Source organism: Dromaius novaehollandiae, chromosome 25 (genome assembly GCF_036370855.1).
Source record: "Dromaius novaehollandiae isolate bDroNov1 chromosome 25, bDroNov1.hap1, whole genome shotgun sequence".
In the NCBI taxonomy this organism is placed as follows: Eukaryota; Metazoa; Chordata; class Aves; order Casuariiformes; family Dromaiidae; genus Dromaius; species Dromaius novaehollandiae.
In genome coordinates, this window is record NC_088122.1 from 736,123 (window position 1) to 749,942 (window position 13,820).

General features: G+C 67.3%; 1 protein-coding gene across 3 annotated transcripts in view; it reads left to right on the forward strand.

The window, feature by feature from the left end:
• ARID3A (AT-rich interaction domain 3A) overlaps positions 1-12,741 on the forward strand; it is a 35,967-nt gene extending 23,226 nt beyond the window's left edge. For 2 of the 3 annotated variants that reach the window (XM_064497417.1, XM_064497418.1), the window contains exons 4-9: positions 6,788-6,860; positions 9,659-9,842; positions 10,050-10,297; positions 10,784-11,080; positions 11,632-11,721; positions 11,844-12,741. In XM_064497417.1, the coding sequence (XP_064353487.1) occupies positions 6,788-6,860; positions 9,659-9,842; positions 10,050-10,297; positions 10,784-11,080; positions 11,632-11,721; positions 11,844-12,061 (1,110 nt within the window). In that variant the 3' untranslated portion in view covers positions 12,062-12,741. Of the gene's footprint in view, positions 1-3,854; positions 4,599-6,787; positions 6,861-9,658; positions 9,843-10,049; positions 10,298-10,783; positions 11,081-11,631; positions 11,722-11,843 lie in introns of those variants that run through there. The other variant, XM_064497419.1, reaches the window with a different exon arrangement.
• The last annotated feature ends 1,079 nt before the right edge of the window (positions 12,742-13,820 follow it).

Consider the following 13,820-nt stretch of genomic DNA (forward strand, 5'->3'; position numbering starts at 1 on the left):
CGCGGCGGCTGCCTTCCAGCGAGCCCATTTAAAGTCGACGGACCGGGATTTTCGCGTAATCTGGTTTGCAACGCTAATCCGGTCATCCACACCAAACGCCGGGCCGGGATCCCGCCAGGGCGCCCGGGCGCAGGGTTAGCGTCTCCTGCCCGCAGCACGCCTAATTCCTCCCTCGCTTAATTATATATCTGTTGGCAACGGCCATCTGCCACCCGGTGCTGAGCCGGGCGGCGAGGGGCTGCGGAGAAGGAGGTTTGCGTGATGGCGGGGCGGCTCGCGCTGATCCGGGCAGAGGCTCGCGGCAGGGCTCGCACGCGGCACCCAGCCGCGCCGGCAGCCGGCATTCGCCCCCGTGCCGGGAGCAGGCGATGGGCCCGGCGCTGCGCCGGCCTCCCTGGGCCCCGCTCTGCCCCTGCTCCTGCTCTTTCCTGGCCCAGCGTCGTTTTCCCTCGACCTCCTCCTCGTTCCCGATCCCGGCTGTTTGGACCCAGTTCCCGGGGGCCGGGCTGGCGGCTGGCGGCCCCGTTTGGGCAGGACATTCTCGGGCAGCTGCTTTGCAGATTAAGTTATTTCCACCTCCCGCCTAATTGCAAAATGTAAATCTACTGACTCAACTGCGTAAACTGCGGCGGGGTGTTTCCTCGCGGCTTGCTGCCTGACAGCCCTTATTATCTCCGCACGGAGACTCGCAGCCGGTAATTGCATTTCCCTAATGAGAACCCGTGTTCTTCTTTAGCAGAGCGACGGGGTCTGAGCGCGGCCCGCCCGGCACGCGGGGGATTCGCGCGGACGACGCTCCTGCACCTGCTGATCTCGGTCCGGTGGCGTCAGCGCGGGCGGGCTCGTGCGTGCCGTGCCGCCGGCACCGCCGGTTTCGCAGGGTGCTGAAACGAGAGCAAATTTCGGTTCCTCAATTTTTATTTTAAGATGTGATCTCTGAGCTTTCCTGCGATAAGCGCCGTGAGGTTTCGCTGCTGGCAGCAGGGCAGGGGGGCGGCAGCGGAGGGGCTCGGGCGGCTCCGCTCGCCCGCGCAGGAGGCTGGGTGGGAACCGCGTTGTCGGCGAGGAGCCTGGGCACAACCAGGATATCGTCAATGCAAGGAAATCCTGTAAAGGCTTTGTGGAAGTCGCTAATTTCTTTCTCTTTCCCTTTCCCTGCCTCGGCTGCCGACCGGGCGGCTCTGCCGGGGCAGCGAGGGCCGAGCCGTGGTGGGCTCCGCGGGCGCTGCTCCAGGACGCTTTCGGGGCAGCCCGGGGCCAGCTCAGCCGTGATTCCCCGCGTGCCCGCAGCGACCGGCGGCACCGAGACACGCGTGCCCGCGGTGTGCCCCGCCACGGGGGCAAGCGCCCTCCCGGACCGCCGGCCCTGCCGCGCCGACGTGCCCAGAACCTGCTGTGACGCCTCGCCCGCGCGCTGGGGTGAGCGCGGCCGTCCCCGCCGGCGGGAACTGGGTTGCTCGGTCAGTGGACTTTGGCACGGCAGCACTGGGCTCGTCCGCTCGCGGGCCCGTCGGTGCTTTCTGCCCTCGGGACGCGATGGGGATCAAAGGTGCATTTAACGATCGGCGCGCGGCCGGCGGACCCGCCGCTCGCTCCTGCTAATCCCCCGCAGCTGAGCAGATGCACGTTTTCCTCAGCTGGCGGCTGACTTTCCTTCATCCTCTTAAATTGGTGCATTACCGTTCCCTCTGAAACCAAACGGGAGCTGGCGGAGGAGCGCCGTGTCGGCCCGCCCCGCGGCAGCCTGCAGTCCCGGCCCGGGGCGGTGGGATGCTGCCGCCGTTCCCGGCGTGTGCTGAGCCCTCCCGGCCCTGCTCTTCCCAAAACGCAAAACTTAGCTTTCCGCTTTAAAGGAGGCTTCCCCCCCTCCCAGCAGTCTGTGGAGAGGCCCCGAGGAACTTTATTTAAGGGCTGCCTTTATAAAAATTGAATCAACCAACGTTTTAATAAATGGCTAATCAATTTTTAGAGCTCTGCAGGTTAATAGGTTGCTCGTGGCGCTCCCGGCCGCCCGCCTTGCCGGGGCCTGCTCGGCGAGACAGCCGTGCCGCGGGTCCCGCGGTCAGGATGGTCAGGACGGGCGGGTCGTTAGCGCTTCGTCCCTGCGCCCTGGCTGCGAATCACCACCCCGCGGTCGGCCCCGGCGCGGGGAGAGCCGAGCGGTGCGTGCGGCCCCGGGCACTCGCTCGGGGTGAGCGGCCGCGCGGCAGCGGCTGATGCCGGACCCCGTGTCCCCAGCGGCAGGTAAGGCGCTGCCGGCCCCGGGCCGTGCTCCCACCGCGTCCCGGGCCCCGGCCCGGTGCTACCTGCGCGGCGGCGGCCGGCCCCGCGGGGGAACAAAGCGCCTATTCAGGGCGCGCGGCTCCCCGGGAACAAGCGCGCTCTGTGAGCGGCTCGATCATGTGTTATCTGCCAGCCGCTCCCTGACCCCGGCCCTCCGCTTCCTTCCAGCGCGCTCCCTTCCCGCGCGCCGGCAGCCCGCGCCCGCCGAGCTCTCGCTTCGCACAGCTCCCTCCCGGCACTTTCATTTTTCTGCAGCTCCCTTTCTCATCCCCCGCTCCGGTGCAGCAGAGCGGCAGGGTGATGTTTTCCCAGCCTTCCCCTCCCCTCTGCTCAGCGGCATTTTTCCCTCCCTGGATGTGTATTTAATCAGCTGCCTCGGCTGCAAAAAGCCTCCTGCCTTCTCATCCCACCTCCTCTCCGCTCCTTTGTCTGAAATGCGGGAGAACAAGTGCCCGGGAGCCCGGAGCGAGCCGGGAGCCGGGGACGCGGGAGGCCGCTCCGTGCTGCTCCCAGCCTCCCGAAACCGCAGCCTCCCGAGGACCGCGGGAGCGGTGGCGCGGCAGGGCGTTCGCGGCGCTGGGCTTTGCCCGGCCCGGCCCCTTCCTGGCCGCTGCGCCCGGGACGGGGCCAGGCCGGCGGGTTTGGGGGCCGATCCCGCGGGAGGCTCCCGGCACGGCTGGCGGCGGCCCACAGCTGCGCGTGCCGGGGAAGCCCTTTCTCCGCGTGCGGCTTTCAGAGCCGCTCGAGGAAACGGGGGAGGCCGCGCTGGCGGAGGCCCAACATCCCTCAGCTGGCCGGGAGCAGCCCGCGCGGCCGTGCCCGCAAGCTGCGCCTGCGCCGTCCCGCGCCATCCTGCTCCGCGTGCCGCGCCGCCGGGATCGCTCCCACCGGGACGGGACGGGATGGGACGGGACAGCCGGGCTTCGGGGCGGCACGGAGGGGCTTCCGAGGGGTCCAGGGCGGCTCTCCTGGCCTTTCCCCGGCGCTTGCTCCAGGCCAGGGCACGCTTTCCTGGGGTTCCCAGGGGAACTGCGGGCTTAGGGCTTCCCCTGCCATCGGCTCAGCCCCGTTGGCCCCTGTGATGGGCCGCCGGCGGGCGAGGGATCGCGAGCCGTGGAGGTGTTCCCGCGCGGGGCTCGTCGGGCTCCGGCCCCGGCTCCTGCCAGCCCGCGACTCGCGGCCGCCGCCGGGGCCCGGCGTATCGGTTACACGGTTAACGTGCTAATCTGCCGAAGCGCGGCCCGCGGCCCCGCGGTTCGTGCCTGGTGAGTTACGTGTTAGTATTTATAGCCCCCTCCCGGCAGCCCCGCGGCCTCGGCCCCGCTGGCAGTTGTTCAGAATTGTCATTGAGGAAAGCGAGGGCTGCTTGGCACGGGGGAGCCGGCGAAGGCAGCGGCTGAATTTGCACATCCCGAAAAGGGGGGAGAGAGCCCTGGCCCTCCAAGACCTCCCGTCCCCTGCTCACGGTCCAGGCCCTGAGCGCTGCCCTGCTGCGCCGGGGCGAGAGCGGGAGCCGGTCCCCCTCGCCGGCGTGCCTGGCCCGTGCTGCGGCTCCTTGGCCAGATGCTTTCCCTGGTCAACGTTCGGGGAGAGGGATCGTCCCCCAGACCGCCGCCACCAGACAAAAATCCTGCTGGGATACGGCTTTCAAAACTCGGGGAGAGGCACAGCTCGCGTGAACGTGCATGTGCGGATGTGCCGTTTGCTCTCCAGGCCAGCAAATCTCGCTGCCATAAATCAGGGCTGGAATGTGTTCGGCTGTCAAACACTGGGTGGGGTCCCAAGACAAAAGCTGGCCCCAGCGTACATGGACGCTCGAGGAACGGCTGCGTTGGAAGCCTTGCATAGATCTTCCTGTCCCGGCTTATAAAAACATTTCCCAGTTGTGTATTGCTAAGGCTCTCTGCAGGGCGCAATGCGCCGCACCAGCTTCATTAATCTTGTGGGGTTTACTACGGGAATCGTGCCTCGGGCAGTGGGAAGCGGCCTGCGAGGGAGGCTCGCAAGGGAATGCTTTGCAGGAGGGGAGCTTGCCAGCTCTACCGTCTCCTCCCGAGAGACACGAAACCTCGCCGGGGGGGCAGCCCGCTTTCAGCACCAGGCTCCCAAGCCAGATTTGCAGCTTTTCAAAATGGGAGCAAGTTGTGAAAGGTGGAGCTCGCCCGGAGCCGGGGCCACGGCGGGTGCGCGGGGCGGACCGCAGCGTGCCGCAGCGCACGGACAGAGCAGCCCGCGTCCCCAGCGCCTGCGCAAACCCGCCGGTGCGGAGCGGCCGAGCTGTCCCCTGCTTTCAGTGCCAGCCTGCTTTGGGCCGGGTGGGTCGCGGGGACCAGGCTCCGGTCCTGCAGGTTGCCGGCGGGAGAGGAGCCAGCAGCACGGTGGGACGCGTCGGAATAGACGACGGCCGGCGGTCGTAGGCTGGTGCGCCCGCGGCGTTGCGGCAGGGAGACGCGGCTCGCCTCCCTTTCCGTCTTGTCTCCGCCACGGTTCTCCAGGGCCGCGTCCCCGGGCACCGGCTCTGAGCGCGCCGGGGCCGGGACGGCTGCCTGGCGTCTGAGCGTGCCGACAGCCTGGCGTCGGCTTGCTCGGGGCGCGGTAGGTGCGGAGGCTCTCGGGAGGAGGGATCGTGCCGACGCATTGCTCCGTTCGGTGCCAGGAGCGTGGCGGATGCTAAAAATAACCCGGGGATCTGCGTTCTCCGGGAGGAGCTGAGGGCTTACCGCGGGGTTTGCAGCGTCGGAGCCGCCCCGTCTCCGCGCGGGGTTAGCGGTAGCACGGGGATTTGGGGCGCTGGAGTTCTGGGGCCGGGATCTCAGCAAGGCCGATGCCTCCGGCCCCTTCCCCGGCAGCAGAGCGACGGCCAGCAAGGGACAAGCGATGCCAGCAGTGACCCGGTGCTCTGCCCCCGACGCGCTCTGCCCCGGGGACCTCCGCGCACACCTCGTGCCGCTTCCCTTCCCTCCGTGCCAAAACACCTGTCGGAGCAGCAGTTCAACCGGAGGCCGGGAGCCCTGCGCGCACGGACAGACCGTCCCCTTCCCACCCCTCCCGTGCGTCGGAGGGCTCGGTCTGCAGAGCACGTCGTGCGGCAGCGGCTTCTGCCCCTTGACGGAGGGGTTCCTGTAACCGCAGGTTCCTCCGGGTCCCCGAGTGCCCCGCTGCCCGCGGAGCGGCCGGGAGCGGCGTCTCCGGAAGGACACGCGGTCCTGGAGCTGCTGGAGGCCTCGTGCAGCCCTTGCACCGTACGGGCCCAGCCACGGATCAGCCGCTCGGGGTGCTGCCCCCCACCATCCCGCCGGCAGTCGGGTGCCCCCCAGCCCCTGCCCGTGCCGGGGAGGTCGGTGTGCAGGGCTTGCTGTGCCCGGCGGCGGGACCCGGAGCCCCTTTCCGGTTAACCTTGCCGCTCGATGTCCCCCTTGTCTCTTTAAAGGTGCAGCACAGCTGCAGGCCGTGACGTGCTCGCGGCCTATTCTTGGGGAGGAAATGTCGCTGCTCTTCATCTGAGCTATGTCAAGTGTGTGCCCCGAGAGCGCATTAATTACAGCGAGTGGGTGTTGCTCCGCGGTGCGTCAGCTGTTCGGAGGGATCAGCTCTGCCAGCGAGCAGCGAAACGGCGGCACGGCCACGGGTGTCTTCCAAAGCGTTGCAAGCATCATGTCTTTCACCGCCTTTCGAACGAGGGGTGATCTGCTCAGGCAGTGCATGATCCGGCCTGGTTCCTGCCACTTGCTCAAAGTCTGCAGCGTCTTTTTGTCTTGCAGCAAAGCACGTGTTAAGGATCGAGCTCCTCGAAAGCTTCCCTGAGGCACTTAGCACTCATCTCCCTCCGAAGCGGGTTTCCCGGGAATTTGGGCACCCACCCTGGGGTGACCCTTCTTTTTGCCACCTGTGACCACATGCCACGACCTGCACCTGGCCCTGAGCCTGCAGCACGTGCAGCTCGGAGAACGCAAAGGCAGAGAGTTAGAGGAGCGGTTCTCGGGCAGGAGATCGCGGCGTCTGCCTGGGCCCCCGGGATCCCTGGGACCCCCTCGGAGGCCCTCCCGAGCGGGCTGCTTTGCCGCCTCTTCCTGGTGCTTACACGGGTCCCGCTGCTGCCCTGCGAGAGCCGCTCGCCGCCCGCGGCTGGATTCTGTCCTCCCGGTCCCCCGGGCTGGCAGCAGCCGGGGCGCAGGGGCCGCGCGCCTTGCCGGCGGTCCCGCGGGGCTGGGGGTCGCGCCCGCTCTGCCCGGCCGCGGCCACGTGCTCCGGCCGCGGTCAGGGCTCTGCGCTGCGGAGGCTGCCGGGCTGCCGGGCGCGTGCACGGCCCGGGGCTGCCCGAGAGGCGCCAGGTGCTGCCTCCCCCCTCGCAGGGCTCCGCTTTGCCTTCCTGCAGCGCCGAGCGTGACCCCCGCGCGCGGCCGGGCTCTGGGAGCGGAGCCGGGGGGCGGCTGGGCTCCTCCCTGCCCTCCCACCCCGCTCCGCTGCGGACACGCGAGCGACTCTTCTCTCCTTGTTTGTGCAGTTGTACGAGCTGGACGGCGATCCCAAGAGGAAAGAATTCCTGGACGACCTCTTCGGCTTCATGCAGAAGCGAGGTGAGCTCCCGCGTGCGTCGGCCTTCCCCTTCCCACGCCTCCTCGGCCGCGAGGCTCTGCTGTTTCGTCCAAGCTCCCGTGGCCACGGGTTTTATTTCCTCGCGTATCATTATAACCTCAAGGTTAAAGCTCTGGCCAGACTAGTAGTTAATTTTTAACCTCTTTGCAAACTGGGGTCAAACCTGCTCCATTGGAATCAGTGCCATTAACTCAGCAGAGCAATTAAAGTCATTAAATTATTGCACTGGCCCTGCTTTTTGTCCCTTTGAGTCTAATTTTATCAAAGTCTCGGGAACTCGCTGCCCCTTCTCAGCCAGATTCGTCCCCTTCAGAACGGCTTTTGCCAGTTCGTTTTACTTGCTCCCCTCTGCCGCCCTTTCCCTCTGATTGCTGCAGAGGCGGCAAAATCCTTCACTGTTTTTTTGCGTCTTTGTCTCTTCCGTCTGTGTCTCCCCCCTTTTCAAATATGAACGGACGTAGCTCCGTATCACAGACACCTCAGGAGAAGGGCTGACATGCTGCTGGAATGAATCCCTTTTCCTCGTCACAGAGTACCAAGCACTCCCTGAGTTGAATCTGCAAATTCCAGTCACTCCTCCGCAGCCCTGGCGTGTTTCCCGACACCCCTCTGCTCTGCGCCGGCGTCGCAGCGGGAGCTGGTCTGTTAACGGCACCCGAGAGCCGTTGCTCTGGCCTGGCCGCCCTGGCCAAAAGCTGCACCGGCGCTGCCAAAAGCCGCTAGCGCTTTCTGCCTGTCTCCCTGCGAGGTCCAAACCAGGCACTCTTCAAAAATCCTCTCCATTTTACGGGTTCATGGGGACATCCAAATCACTGGCCGTGTTTGGAGAATGTTGGCCGGTGATATCAAAAGGAGACTGTCAAATTAGGGTCTCTGTACAAACATGTATACGTATCCATGCCCCTAGTTTCGTTGTTTTGTTGTGGGACCCCTCGCGGGGGTCCGTCTGATCGTGTCCTGCTGCGGTTCTTGACCTGGTCTAAACCTGCTTCGACCTTCGCTTCCCGGGAGGGTCTGCCCCAGGCAGAGACCTCTCAAGGGCCCCGCGCCCAGCACCGCGTGAGCCCCGGGGAGCGTGACTGCCCGCGCGCTGGCAACCGGGGTAGCTCGGGGCCCGCTGCCCTGGGCTGGTGTGGGCCCTGCGCGCCGCGTGGGTGTCCTCGGTCCCCGGCGGAGGTGGCTTTCCGGACGGCGCGAGCAGGTGAGCGCCTGCCGCGGGGAGGGGCTGGGAATCGCGGTGGAAGTTCAACACGAAGGAGGAGGCATCGGCAGGCGGGGCAGGGAATCTGCCGAGCCGGGGAGGCCGGCGCGGCGCGGCGGGGCGCAGCGTGGGAGCGCGGCCCAGCGCCCGGCCGGCCCCGAGGAGCCGCGGGAGTGCTGCCCTCTCCCGTCCGCGCTGCCGCCGCGGCACCGGCGCTCTGCAGCCGTGCGGGCTGTCACCGGGGCGCGTAGCCCGCGGCGGGTCGCGGCAGGCAGCCTTGGGGATAACTTGTGCAGGTGGAAAGCAGCAGAGGAGCTCCTCTGCGAGGATGTCCGGGAGCGCCCGCGCGTCCCAGGCAGGGACATGTTCAGTTCTGCACGAGTTGGACGCAAAGCCAGCAGGCTCGGAGGTGCCGGTTCGGTACCTTTGCTTGAGAGGCTGAAGAGCGAGGTGTTTACCTGAGCCAAGGGCCTGTTTTCTGCGTGGAAATCAGCCCTGGAAACGCCGAGGCATCATTGCACCGAGCCTTTTGTCAAAGAGGCATTTGGGAAAGCGTGTGCGCGGGTGGGGAGGAGGGGGGGAAAGAAGTGGGAAGGAGGAATAATTGGCCGGGCGTTCCCACGGGATCGCTCCGTCCCTCTGGAGTCCTCTCGGAGCCCCTGGCGGTTAAACAAACAAGGCCGAGCGGCTCGGTAAAGCCCTCGCGAGCGGGGAGGCCCCGGGGAGAGTGGAGCAGTCGCCGTCAGCGTGTTTTCGGGGCAGGGAGAGCAGTCGCGGGGCCGTCGTGGCTGCCCGCCGCGCGGGGCACGGGGAGCAGGTCCCCGGCGAGGTGTTACGTGCGTCTCGGCTGAGGGGAAGGCAGGCAGGGAGGGCACCCAGCTCCGGCCGGGAAGACCCCGGCGCAGGCGCCGCTGGGGAACCGCTGCCCGTCCCTGGCCCTTGGGATTCGAGCTGCCGAGGGGGGTTGGAGATCTTCCACCTCGTTTTCCGTTGTTCGAGGTTATAAACCCGCACATAGGTGTGTGCAGCTCCTGGCACGGCGGGACCCTCGTCTCTGCGGCCCTGAAGCGCTGCCATCGTTATAAATAGCTGCTGTTGCCGGCTGCAGCTGACCACAGTTTGACAAAACACATTTGGCCCCGTTTCGGTGGCTGTGGCTAAAACCTCTGAGCTTCTTTCTCCTTCGTGGGCAGGGCTGACACTTAGCAAGAAGGTAACGAGTGGGAGGAGGGGGTGTTTTAAAGAAGAAGAAGGTGGTAGTGGAAGAAGAGGAGAGGAATTACCCTGTTGCCTCTGCTCCTCCTTTTGCGCGATGCCTGACCTGGAGATTTCCTGGGCTGCCGCTCTTCTGCCCCCCCAGCTTTCCCCTGCCCCAGGCGACCGAACCCGCCGGCCCAGCCGAGGGGTCGATCCCTCGGGGAGCAGGGGGCTGCCCGGCGCTGCCGGACCGCCCGTGCCTCGTCCTGGTGCCGGCGGGACGCGGGCCACCTCCCCGCGGCGCGCGGCCGGCGGACGGGACGTCCCCGGGGCGGCGAAGCACCAGCCCAACGCTGCTCTCTCCTCTTCCCCGCCCCGCAGGGACCCCCGTCAACCGGATCCCCATCATGGCCAAGCAGGTGCTGGACCTGTACATGCTCTACATGCTGGTGACGGAGAAGGGAGGCCTCGTGGAGGTCATCAACAAGAAGCTGTGGCGGGAGATCACCAAGGGGCTCAACCTGCCCACCTCCATCACCAGCGCTGCCTTCACGCTACGCACCCAGTGAGCGGCGGGGGCTGGCGCGGCGGCGGGAGGGACGTGCCGTGCCGTGCCGTGCCGTGCCGTGACCGTGCCGTGCCGTGCCGTGCCGTGCCGGTGCACCGGCCCCGCGTCCCGCCGCGAGCCGGAGGGAGGGAGGGAGGGAGGGAAGGGGACGCGCCGGGGCGCCCGGTGCCCAGCTGCTGTCTCACGGGGCCTTTCCGCCGGCAGGTACATGAAGTACCTGTACCCCTACGAATGTGAGAAGCGAGGGCTGAGCAACCCCAACGAGCTGCAGGCGGCCATCGACAGCAACCGGCGGGAGGGCCGCCGGCAGGGCTTCGGCAGCTCCCTCTTCGCCTACTCGCCCAGCGGCACCCACAGCCTCCTCTCCTCGCCCAAGCTGCAGGTGCCGGCCCTGGGGCTGGCCGCGGCCACCAACGGCGGCTCCATCGCCCCCGCGCAGAAGATCAAGAAAGGTGAGAGCCCCCACGGGTCCGGGCCGCGGGTGAGCCCCTCCGAGCACGGGGGCGCTCGGGAAATGCCCCCGGACTGGGCAGGGCTGAGCGTAGACGGCGTCGTTTCTTGGCCCCTCCTGGACCCCCTTCCTTAGGGTTGCAGACCTGGCTGCAGTCGGCTCCCCGGGCTCCGTGGTTGCCCTCTCCCCCTCGGAAGGAGCCCAGGGCTCCCTCTCCGTGGGGGAAACTGAGGCACCGTGGCTCACGCCGGGAGGAGGGGGAGGCCTGGCTCTGGTTACCCTGCTCTGGTCCTTGGAGGGGGGAGAGGAGCGGGGCAGCTCTTGCCGGTGCAGACACGAGTGCGGGGCTGGCCGAGCTGCGGGTTTGTACGTGGAGAAGGCGTGGAGGGATCCGGAGTCGGCGTGCCCGGGAGCGGGGGACACCCTGCGCGGGGGCCCCCCCGGCCGAGCACCTCCGCGTGACCAGCCTCGCCGCTCTGCCCCGCAGAGGAGGACTCGCCCATCCCCATCTCCATGCCCAGCCGGCTCCCCGTGTCGCTGGCCGGCCATCCCGTGGTCGCGGCCCAGGCCGCCGCGGTGCAGGTGGCCGCGGCCGCGCAAGCCGTGGCCCTGGAGCAGCTGAGAGAGAAGCTGGAGTCCGGGGAGCCCCCGGAGAAGAAGATGGCGCTGGTGACGGACGAGCAGCAGCGGCTGATGCAGCGGGCCCTGCAGCAGAACCTCCTGGCCATGACGGCCCAGCTGCCCATGAGCATCCGCATCAACAGCCAGGGCACCCGCTCGCCAGGTCAGTGCCTCGGCCCCGGGGACGTCGCCGTCCCGCCGGGGCCGCGTCCCGCTCCCGGGCCGGCTCTGCGCGGGGGTCCTGCGCCCGGGACCTTCGCCGTCCCCCGAGCCGAGACCCCAGGGGCTGCTCGGACACCGGGCTGCGGCGGTGCCCGCGCGCGGGGCTGCTGAGCCGGCCGACCTCTGGTGCGAGGGGCTTGGTCCGGGCTGCCCAAGCCTGGCCTGGCTGCTCCCGCGCCTGTGCTCCGCGGCCGGGCGGGTCCCCGGGACCCCTCTGCCCGCTCCGGTCCGTGCGCAGCGGCGTGGGGCCGGTTCGGAGACCCGCCGACACAGCCGGGAGCGAACGCGAGCCGCAGCAGCCCGGAGCTGCCGTTCTGGGGCACCCGGGTTGGACGTTGCTCGGAGGCAGCGCGTGCCAGGCCACGCTGTCAGCGCTGTGGTCCAGCTCCTTCCCAGCTCCTCTCCCCTTTCCCCCCCCCGGCTCGGGGCTTCGGCGTGCGGCGGGGTGTCGGGGGCGATGGGGTCTGTGACACCTGCTCTCTCCCGCGGCAGAAAACCGCCAGGACTCCGCCATGAGCCTCGCCAACAACGGCACGAACAGTATTAGCATGTCGGTCGAGATCAACGGTATCGTCTACACAGGTAAGGGCCGGGCCGGCAGGGCCCCGGCGCGCGTCCGCCTCCGCGACCCACCGCTGCGGGCAGGCCGGGGGGGGGACGCGCTGCCTGCCTCCCCCAGGCTCTGCCCTCCGCTCTCTCCCCAGGTGTGCTGTTCGCCCAGACGCCGGGGCCTTCCTCCTCCTCCTCCTCCTCCTCCTCCTCGCTCCCCTCCTCTGCGTACAGCAAAGGCAGCGGTGGCGGCGGCGGCGGCCGGAGCGGCGGCGGCGGCGGCGGCGGGGGGGGGGGCGGCGGCGTCCCCCCGGCAGCCCCGGCTGGTTTGTCTGTCCCTCCGAGCTCTACCTCTAACAACTCTTCGCCTTAAGGCCCCCCGCGCCCCGGCCCCCGCCGCCGCGGCAGCGCCCCGTCGCCCAAGCCGACAGGACGGCACCGCGGCCGGGCGCCGCGCTCGCCCGAGCCGGCAGCGAGCCCCGCAGGCAGGGCGGCGGGCGCGCGGGGGGCTCGGGGTCTGCGGGGGCCTCGTTTCGTTTTCCTGTTGTTTTGGGGTTTTTTTGTTTGCAAGGAAGAAAAGCTTTAGCCCCGGGGGGTTTCATTAAACGCTGCCTGGACTCTGAGCCATCGGCTGTCCCACGAGCGTTTCGACACGATGCATTGTAAATCCAGAACTGTTTACCTCACACACATCACACTTTGCACTGTACATTTATTATTATTATTATTATTTTTTATCTCGTGTTACCTCCAGACAGACGTACGGACGCCTGCCAACGCGAGCTTTAATGAAACCTCCTGGCCCTCTTTAAAGAGAAAAAAAGAAAAAAAATTGGAAATCGGGAGATATTTTATTCATTTAGATCCTTTTTCTTCCCTCTTTATTTTGAGAACTACACTCACTATATGGGATTTTAAGAGGTTGTTGTTTGATTGTTTTGTTGTAAATAGCTTCTATTTTATTCTCTAAAAAGAAAAAAAGAATCGAACTTTAACATGCAAATGATATATATTAGTGTTCATCAGGGAAACAGGAGTTTGGAAACCTTTTAACCTCCTTTTTCTTTTCCTCTTGTTGTGCGATGTTGTCGGTTCGAGCTGTGCTCCTGTCTCTGGCAACGCCGCTGACGGCCCCGCCGGAGGACGGCGGCGGCCGCCGCATAAGCTCAGGTGTTCGTACGCGGGTGGCGGGGGGGAGCGGGGTTTTAAGCGACACGGAGGCTCCCGGGGGCTCCGCGTTCGTTAGGAGACTTTTCCCGAGGGGCTGCGGGGGTGAAGGGAGCGGTGTCTCCAGCTGCTGCTAAACTGGCGCGGTCCCTCTTCATCCTCATCCTCATCCTCATCCTCACCCTCATCCTCGGCGCCGGCCCGGCAGCTCCCTGGCCCCGGCGCGGCAAAGCACTTAGGCGCGGGCTTAACTTCGGAGGCCAAAACTCGGGTGGGGACGGAGGGCCGAGCACAGCAAAGCGCTCGTCGCTCCTCCGCCCCGGCGCCTGCAGCGAGCGTCCCCTCCTCGTCCCGGCCCCTCGGCGGGGGCCACCCGGGCGCCCGGGGCTCGTGCCCCTCGGGGACCCGCTCGCCGCCGGGGCTCGCTCCGCCCTGCGCGTCTGCGTCGTCATTTTAATTTCTCGGTGGAGAAAATCAGCTTGATTTGGTCCCCCCCCGCACGTGCCCGTGGAGGGGTCCCGCTGCTGCCGTGCTCACGGTGCAGCTCTCGCCGCGTAATGAGGTCCAGGGAGCCCAATTTAGCCGGCACCGCGCTGCGCCGACGGCTCCCGGGAAGGGCAGAGCGAGGAGGAAAGCTGCTCGGGGAGCAAAGCACCGTTTCGGAGACAATCCGGGGTCTGCGGTGGAGCCGATGTGCTGACGCTCCTGGCAGGGCAGCGCTGGGACCGGTCGCGCGGGCGCTGGGAGCCTGCCCGGGGGCCGGGAGCCGGCAGCGCTCCCGGGATCGGGACCGGGATCAGGCCTTCGGCGGTCGCCCTGGGCACGTGGCAGCGGGTCCCCGAACGGGGAACCGGGCGCAGACCCTGCTCGCGTCCCGCCCTGCCGATTCGCGGGCGCTTTTAGCCCTATTTTAACCCATCCCTGCTCGTCTCCGGGGCTTCGAGCCCAGGCAGCTGGAGAGGAAC